Genomic DNA, 10,014 nt, shown 5'->3' on the forward strand with positions numbered 1-10,014 from the left:
ATACATTTAAAATACAATAGCCTATTAGGGTGATCTTATACTCAAAATACAAAAACGTTCTTATTAAATAATGATTAGAAAAGTTTCTTGCAAAAGTTTCAAAAGATGCATTTTGATTGCAGGAGTGAAACATGGCTCGCGGTCAGCAGAAAATTCAATCACAAGCAAAGGCTGCCGAAAAAGCTGCAAAGGCCAAAAAACAGCAGGGACATAGTGCACAGGATCAGAAGAAGGCTGCAGCAAAAGCTTTAAACTTTGCTTGTTCTGTCTGTATATTTACTATCTGTTCTAAGCATCTTTCTAGGTCCACTTGTGGAAATCGAACTGTAGTTTTCACTTTTCAGGTTGTATCTTGTAGCAGTTGTTTAGTTGTATCAAAGATTGAGCTGTTTGAAAGCGTGGAGAATTTTTTTTTATTGTTTCAGTAAATCCGATCCTCATTGTTCATACTAGTTTTTAATTAAAAGTTCAGAAGCACAATCAAAATTTTCAAAGCTTGACAAACCTTCCACTGGAGTCTGGTAAGCACTTGTTTCTTTATATTTTTTTAGAAATCTGTTACGGATTTTTAAGAGTTGTACAGACGTAATACTTTCCCTATGTTCCAAATTCGCATGTTACGTGGATTTATAAGTTAGCAATTCTTAATTGCTGCAATTTTATTCTTCTATTGATGTGCACCTCTCAAGGCATTTGTACAGATTATAAAAACATTCAGTTTACTGATACATATCTTACTAAATTTGATGAAAGAATTTGGATGTAGCTCATTTCTTATTCAAATTAATTTTATTAAAAATAAAACCTTTTGTCTCTCTCTCTTCAATGCAAATAGATAGTAATGTAATGTAAGCTAGGTATTTGTTTCTATTTTAAAATTGAAAACATTACAGTACCGTACTAGACCATTTATTCTAACCTTCAAACTTTATTAGTAGATTACCGGTAAGTCAAGTAACTGTAATCCGTTAGCTTTTCCAGGATAGGCCTATGATACTCAAAGAAAAGGCTGAACTTTTCATGTGAATCCTTTTTATTCTACTTTCTATGAAGTAGGTCATAATGGGTAGGTCTATGAATAGGTACTTACGAATCCAGGTTACAACCAACATTAAATTAGATGGTTATTAAATAAACCAGATGTACAGGCATACCATATTTATCGTTAGTTTTTATGTGGAATGTACAGATTAAGGGTTGTATAACTCTTTCTCTTGAAGGCTGCAACCATAATTCAACAATGCAAGTTTCTCAGCGGGTACCGTATCTGGTGTTCCTATTATTGATATCGAATCACCATTAAACAATAATAACTTCACCGGTATGCTGTATTTAAAATAATGCCAAAATATTGTTGCAATTTAAAAGCAAGAACCTAATCTTCCTAACTTACTCTTTTACCTGTAAAACGTTTAAGTTTTGAACAGATGTGTAATTTGGTATTTTGATGTTTTGCTAATTCCAATATCGATTATAGGGACACCAGATACGGAACTGTACTCCATTTAGCTGTAATGCATAATGCACAGCCTATTTTTAACACATTATCAAGCAGTAACTTATAGGGCCTACATAGTTATAATTTATAAGGTACTGTTATTGTAGGGTTAAAAAATGAGATTAATTTTCGTTTTATCTAATAGTTATGTTAAATAATACATTAAAAAACAATAGCCTATTAGGGTGATCTTATACTCAAAATACAAAAACGTTCTTATTAAATTATGATTAGATTGAAAAAGTTTCAAAAGATGCATTTTGATTGCAGGAGTGAAACATGGCTCGCGGTCAGCAGAAAATTCAATCACAAGCAAAGGCTGCCGAAAAAGCTGCAAAGGCCAAAAAACAGCAGGGACATAGTGCACAGGATCAGAAGAAGGCTGCAGCAAAAGCTTTAAACTTTGCTTGTTCTGTCTGTAAAGTGAGTAGTCTGTTTCTATTCTAAAGTTACACACAGTGACAGGAAGACGTAGCCGTCATATAATTATCCAATGTCAAATCCACGCTACGCCATCTGTTTCGTTCACACCAGACTATCATGGAATTAACATTGTGTACGTTCTGTGTACAGTAAATTGTTCCAGTTCCAATCGTAAATTGTTCCATCACGTGGAATTAACATTGTGTATGTTCTGTGTACAGTAAATTGTTCCAGTTCCAATCGTAAATTGTTGACTAGTGCAAAATGTAACGTGACTAGTGCAAAATGTTTCCATGGAACGCCATTTCAAAATCGTTGATTCAAGCTTTTGGCGCGCACATATAAAGTTGATTTACACTAAAATGTGTCGTTTACTACCTGCGTGAATGAAGAAAGGCTGTTTTACAAACTTACCGTCTAGAAAAGTGTGCATTTATTTTATTCCATTACTATAAAATTTTCTATAGAGAAAAATTCATTTAATGAATGGTTATCAAGCATCAATATGATCAGCACATGCGCAGAGAAGCAAGCAGACTATAGTGAGGTCCACGTTATAATGACAGTATTTGATCAACTTTGGTCCTTGTCTATCATTCGACAAAGCCGGTGGTACTATCCTTTTCTAGGTCCACAACGATGCCAATTATGTTTTTAACAGTGTAGAAATATAATTAATCAATGCAGAGAATCGGCATCGCTATTCTCCTATCTTTATCTACTGCCATTATAACGTGGACCTCACTATACAATAATCGACCAATGAGAGCTCAGATAGTTGGAACCTTAGACCAGTTATAGAATAGACACGCTGGGAAGTCTAGCCTCTGAAGCCAATATCTACTGCCATATCTCCAAATCGTGACGTCATCATCGGATAGAAAACTTTCAGATTGTATCTATTTCAGAAGGATGTAAATTATTATTCATTAAAATGGTAAACTCCAGCTGCGCTCCCGCTGAAATTTGGAGATTTGGATTTGGAGATATGGCAGTAGATGTTGGCTTCATCGACTTTCAGTATGAATATACAATAGGCCGTGTCTATTCTAAAACTGATCTAAGGTTGGAACTGTACCAGGTCGGACAATTTACCACGCTTCGACTGTGGGGCAGGATTTTGGAACTGGAACTGGTTTCTGGTACAGAATCTGTCAAAACTCTTCCCATGGAACGCGGAACTTTTTACCTGGTAAATTGTGAATCGGACAATTTACCATATTCCATGTACACAGAACGGGCCCATGGTATATAGGACGGCCAGGTCTTCCGAAGACGTATGCCTATCTACACGTAGCTAGGTGTGTAAACACCTTATGGATTTAAATTGCTTCAAGCAAATAAATGTTGTTTCTAACTCAACTTGTATAATGCTGAGAAGTTTAGTGTAGTGGAAACCATAACAATTATTATAAAATGTAAGAAAACATCTAGTAGTATGAACAATTATTAAGGATGTGCAAAGACTAAAAAAAACTTTCTTTGTTAACATTTTCAAAGTTTTTTCTTTTTGTATAGGTACTATCAAGCTATCAAAATGAAAAGGTATTCTCAGGATTTTTTTTTATCCGATGATTACTTCTTGAGCGCATAAAGTTTAAATTTTTGGGACAGGTCATTTCAAATTCAGAAATAAATTCAATTCACCAAAAATAACTTTTTGATTTGAATAACTTGCTCAAAAATTGATATTTTCAGAATTTTTTCATTTTATTCTATCAACAATACCTCGAAATTTCATAGATTTATTTCTCACCGAATTTGAAAAACTTTTAAAAAAGTCCCAAAAATTAAAACTTTATGCGCTCATATCTCGAAAAGTAATGATCAGAGAAAAATTGTTTACCTGAGAAAACGTTTTCATTTTGATAGCTTGATAGCATTCACATCGAAAAACTTTGAAAAGTGTCACCAGTAGAAAGTATTTTTAGCCGCACAGCCTTAAGAAATCTCAATACAACAAAAAATCATAGTGTCCTTTAAAATATTCAAGTAGTATTGTACTAAGGGCCGGCTTCCGAGCTCGGGATTTAGCTAAGCTTTAGACTTTAAACAGCTGGAGTCAGAAAATTGGCTTTCCGAAATGGGCGTAGTCGCAGAGTCCCAGTCCACGTTTAAATTTCGAAAAACTAGAAAATTGAACACAGAATAAAATAAAGAGAAAATAGTGTAAAGTTTCAGCTATTTTGAATTATTTAAGACTGTTTCATTTCGTCAAGGAAAAACGTTTCCAATTATTATAGAAATGAGAAAATAAAGATTATCATAAAAACTGCGACTACGCCCCGTTTCGGAAAGCCAATTTTCTGGCTCCAGCTGTTCAAAGTCTAGAACTTAGCTAAATCTCGAGCTCGGAAACCGGCCCATTCTTTCAATGTTAGAGGATAAGTTCATTTTTGGTTGTATCTTTTGAACATGTTTCAAGCGTTTATCCAGTAAACCAAACGTTTTCGTAGCACAGTTGACCCGCTAGTGTAAGGCTAGGCGCACACCAGTTAGTCAAGACAAGACAAGACATGATCAGACACGTTTAGTCACAATACATTGTTTCTTATATGACGCAACTCACACTGATTAGTCATTGCAATTAGACATGTCTAAACGGGTCTTTCCTTCACGTCTAATCGAATAGAGCGTGCACCATTTCTTTCTAAAAGTCATTATTAGACATTTGGTAGTTGTGTTCAGTGTAAATTCATTTTTGTAGTTGTGGTGAGTTTAAATTCAGTGTTCATGATGGCTGATGATGAAGAATTTGTGTCGTTCGTTCAATCAAAAGAACTGATTTACAATCAAAGACTGAAGGAGCACCATAATAGGAATATGGTTAAAAGAATTGGTTTATAATAATTAAATAATAATAAGCTTTTCCTAAAATTCGTCTCCTTATTTGTCAATCTATTTCGTAAAAGTTTCAGCAGATAGCTGAATGATTCCAATGTTAATCGTGTAATCATGAAATTTCTCTTCGTCACTTTTCAGCTCTAGAATAAAATTCTTCAATATGTTTTCTTCTTCCCGTCTCTTATTATATGGATTAATGCAGTGTTTCCTATTTGCTCTTCCTTGCAAGCAAATGCACTCCCAATTCATAAGCGCACCGGCAACAACTTCATCGTCCAACATGACTATAATGTGACTGATTGGTGTGTGTGTGTGTTGCTTCAATATGACTGAAGTTGTCTGGTCTAGCCTTGTCCAATGTTGTCTTCTCTTTTCATGTCTTGCCTTGTCTTGACTAACTGGTGTGCGCCAAGCGTAACATAAAATAGTATTTTGTCCATTCAGTTCATTTTTTTTCTTATTCAAAACGGCATCCAAAGTTTATTCTAGTAGATGCACTGGAGCATAATCTGTTAGAAGCTGGGATGATTCCTCTAAAACTTCGCAGAAGTCATGAAATGCATTAGACTTTTCCACTTCTTTTTATCTTACTCCACATTGTTACGTATTTTTTTGACTCATAGAATTGAAAATTTGTTGTAAATTAACAAATTGAAATAAGAACTTGAACAAAACTCTTTGGTGTAAAACTTGAACAAAAAGAAACATATATCAGGCTATGATAGAGCCAATGGATCTATGTGTGGATCTGAGGTGTGGGTCATGGATCAAAGACATTCTGTAAAATTACTTGCCGCGAAAATGACGTTTTCTTAGGCTGGCCACTGGCGAGCATGCACATGCACAGTCGACTTGTCTTTTTGAGGTTAATTCATTTTTGTTTCATTATAAACTGTAATTTTATAGTTATTTATTTATTGTTATAGGTTGTTTATTTTATGTCGCTGATTTAGTGTATGTGCATGCACGTTCAACCGTCTGTGGCCAGCTTGAGAAATTCTGTGCTATGAATCTTCTTTTGATCTTAGATTAGTAGCCTTTTTTAGACAAATATTTTCTCATTTCTTCAATTTCAACCGAGCATCTCAGCAATAAAAGTATTCTTCGAATGTGCATAGACATCTATTACACCGCTTTACCAAACAGGCACAGAAAAAGCATTGATCAACATTGCATTGTCCATTGCTGTTTTGATGTCTGTATTGTATCAGTAGATTCAGAAAGGTCAAGTTTTTATAATTAATAAATTATAAGGAATTGATTCCCCTATTAAATGTTTGTATTTAATTGAGTTTTTTTTGCAATAGGCACAAATGCCTGATCCGAAGACGTACAAGCAGCACTTTGAAAACAAACACCCCAAGAACGAGCTGCCCGAAGACCTGAAGGCTGCGTTGTCATGACCTTGCTCCAGGGGAAGCTTTATTTCTTCTTCCGACATTTCCTTCTATGTAAATTCTCCGATTATTTCCTCGTGATGACACTCCATTGAACTGTAAGTGAAAATATCGTTTCCGCAAGTGTTGTGAAAGTTATTTACTTTTTGTGGTGAAAATATTTCAGGAAAGATTTTTTTATTAGTGAAATACCAGATGACTTGATGACGAAAAAATAATTTCCTATTCCTTTATATAGATGAAAATGTATGTTTTAACATGTTTAATTTCAAAATTCTTTGATTGACGCAACAAAATTTATGCTGTGAAATTAAATCTTTTCTTGATTTTGTACCACCAACACAAATTACGTAACTCTCTCTCTCTGCCATGTTAGTTGACTGGATCTTCGTGCTTCAATAAGATGGCATTTATATTTATTTAATTTTAAGGTATACATTAGTAACTTTTGAAGAGCTGTAATTATTACTAAATATGTTTGTAACGTTTTTTTAGCTCTTAATTTCAATAAAGTTGTATTAGAAATTTAATTCGATTACGTAAATATTTGTAATATAAATTTCTTTTTACGCCCTACCACAACTTCCTACTTTGGAAATCATTCTCATTTACCAGTTTACTCTCTGAGAGTGGTTTAATCCGGTTGTGAATATGGTGAATGGAAAATAAACAGTTTCGAATTTAGTCCAAGATGTCATAGTAGAGAAATCATTTATTGCAATATTAAATTGTCAATTCAGCGATACAGTCCTCTTTCGATGACAGCATTCATTCTAAGTACATCATAAATTTCAAGCGACTAATGCACTCAAATTTCAAAGTATCACAATTACTACCTCAATTTCATAACGCGAATACGCTCCATCATTGAACTCCCCAGTCATTAGCAGTCGTTAAAATACGATTAATTCCAACAGTTTCATCCATACGTTTCTTCTTAACAGTCAACACAGATAAAAGTATAAGAAGCAGCTGAAAATGTCAACTGTCATTTCTATATCGCAACATTTTGCTAATTTTTGACAGAATTATAAGTAAAATATCCAGCTTTTTTCAACATCCTAGTAATGTTTTACTATTTGGAAGAATCGTCAAGCTGAGCTGATAGTGTGCTTTAAATAGACTAAATGGCTAGTCATTAGGATAAACTCGTCGGAATGTATGTAAAAACTATTTAGGAAAGCTATATAGGTTCACTTTCTTGGTAAGGGGAGTAAGGGCTACTTATATTGACTTATAGTCAATAAATGACTTAACATGTGAGAAATAAAGTTGAAAAGGGTACTGGGATTTTTAATTATTACATAGATTAATTATTCATTATTTACAGCTCTGATTTAATATCTCTATATATTTTTTACAACAAAACAAATTTTACTCATAATAGATATTTAACAAAACAGTATATATACAATAGTATAAAATAATAAATATATTTCGGAACTGCCAGAAATTAGAACTGATGTGTGAACTGCAGAAATACCGCAATATTTTTTTTTTGCAATCCCAGGAACAAAACACGCCTTTATTTGTCTAGATGAGGTCTAAATTGACCTCGTTCAATTTAGAAAAATGTTGACCACTCTCGAATATAATAATGAAATTATAACATTATTTCTTATTTTGAACTGTTTTAAAAAGCTTATGAGCATAACTTTCATTTCACCAAATTCTTTTCAAATGGTCAATGTTTAACTGATCAATGTTTCAACAATTTGTGTATGAAACGAAACTAGTCTTCTTCATGTTCCATATCATCCTTACATCTCCACTGTCATTAATGAATGTCGAAGAGAAGCGAAGAAAACTGGGTCATACGAATGATGTTTGCCTCACGATTTCCGTGATTGTTTTGACTTGCAGAGTGAAAGGCCCTGAGAATATTCAATAACTAAACCGTATTACTTGATAGATCAAGTTAGATCTAGTTGCATGTGAGTGTATTCAGTTGAACATCTACTAGCGGTGGATGGGTAAATTTATCACAAAGTTTGTGATGATACAAGCCGCTTGAGAGCTGCACTGCTTCATGTTTAAATAATTAACGTCTGGTTGCACTTTGCACAGCTTGCAGCCCTCTACATGAAACTGACAATCATTTGTGCCGTATTGTGCGACTGTCATTGTCTCTACTGCTAAGCCATTTCATACACTTATTACATACAACAACCAAAATCCTTCTGTATATGATTTAAATATCTATAAACTATTTTGCTTTTCAATGCTATTAAAGCTCAGTTCTTTTTAAGGCTGTGCAACAGGTTTTTGGTAACATTTTCCAAAGTTTGTGTAGGTTTGGAAACTATCTACTCGTAGTTATCAAAATAAGGAAAATTTTCAAGGTCAAAAATGTATTAATATTCTTTGTCAAATGAGCGCCTAAACTTGATTTCTTTTGTGACAGATCCTTTCAAATTTGGTGACATCGAGTTTGAGGGTACATTCATCATGGTATTTTTTCAAATAAATAATATTCAAATTCAAAATGTTTTCATTGCCGTGAGCAAATACATTTTATTGACAAAGTCATCAGATAAACATCATATAAACACATAATAGTTTTATCAAAACGAGAAGTATTGAGTTATTCCTTTTCAAACTTCTCCTAGTTGAAGTTATTTTGAGTCATTTTCTAAAATTGATATTTTGAGTAGAACATTTTTAAACAATACCGTTTCATGGATTTCTGTTACCAAATCTAAAATGATCTGTCTCAATAATTTCAACTTTGTTCGCTCATATTTCAAAAAATAAGCTAATAATTCCTCAACATTGTTTTATAACAATGTTGTTTTATATATTATTTTTTTAGGAAATGAATGGAAAATAAATAGATAATCAATAAAACTTACTGTTTTTTTGTTGTTTTTTCTTAAAAAGGACTATTCAGCACTAATGGAATAGTGCTTAATTTCTATTTTAATAGATATGTCATTTTCAAGTATAATTTTATTTAAAAATATAGGTGCAAGAAATATTATGTAAAAATATTGTTACATTTCAGTTGCAATCATGGGAGATTGTCGGGCAAAATTTTGTTCTTGTTTCGGTGTGATCGGAAAGTGTTGAACGTTGTTCGATGGTCTCCGGCATGTTTTTGTGTGATTTAAGTCTTGCTGCTCCCTTGTGTTTGTGTTTTGATTGTCGCAACATGGTAAGTGACTCAATTCACTTATGTCATGCTCAAGACTGATAAATGAGATGTAAAAACAGCACAAAATGAAGATATTGATGAATTCATCCTCTATTGGCAATTAAAAACATTCTTCGTTCATACAGATATTATAGTCTATCCACCCCAGAAAGTGTTGGTTTGCAATAACCTTAAAACCATCTCCCCCATCAAATCTTACAGGTATAGAATGTCTTTACCATTTTTTCTTTTTTCACAACACATTGTATGCCACACGAAAAGAAAAGCGTAATATGATATTGATTTTGAATAAAGCCAGTGAGTTTATTTATCATCACATTTACTTTATTTATTTAAATTTTATAAAATAACATACATAATTAAATGTGCAGTTTTAATTAAGTGTAATATTTAACTATAATTTGTTGTTTTAATTCTTCTAAATTCAAAATTTCCAGCTTATAAATATTTTTGGACTAATATTGAAATTGAACTTTTTACAGTAAAAACATAACCTATTTTTGGACATGTAACATTATAAAAAATTGGGAGTGGAATAGTTTTGGGCCAAGCCTGTTTTCCTACCCAATCATATTTATATGATTTGTAATATTGTATCCACGAATAATAAATTACCCACACAAATGTAATATTCTAGTCAACATCATCCTTCGCAAATATCTAGTCTGTTGTAGCCAATTAGGCCTACGTTTCATACT

The 10,014-nt window shown here is 32.9% G+C and overlaps 1 protein-coding gene across 1 annotated transcript; it reads left to right on the plus strand.

Moving 5' to 3' along the window:
* Window positions 1-240: 240 nt before the first annotated feature.
* On the plus strand, window positions 241-6,706 carry LOC111064222 (zinc finger protein 706). Its single transcript, XM_039443608.1, has 3 exons — window positions 241-521; window positions 1,769-1,921; window positions 6,073-6,706. Exons 2-3 carry the CDS (start codon window positions 1,778-1,780, stop codon window positions 6,166-6,168), a joined length of 240 nt encoding a protein of 79 aa, XP_039299542.1. The 5' UTR covers window positions 241-521; window positions 1,769-1,777; the 3' UTR covers window positions 6,169-6,706.
* Window positions 6,707-10,014: the final 3,308 nt, after the last annotated feature.

The sequence above is a fragment of the Nilaparvata lugens genome, chromosome 1 (assembly GCF_014356525.2).
Source record: "Nilaparvata lugens isolate BPH chromosome 1, ASM1435652v1, whole genome shotgun sequence".
NCBI classification, from domain to species: Eukaryota; Metazoa; Arthropoda; class Insecta; order Hemiptera; family Delphacidae; genus Nilaparvata; species Nilaparvata lugens.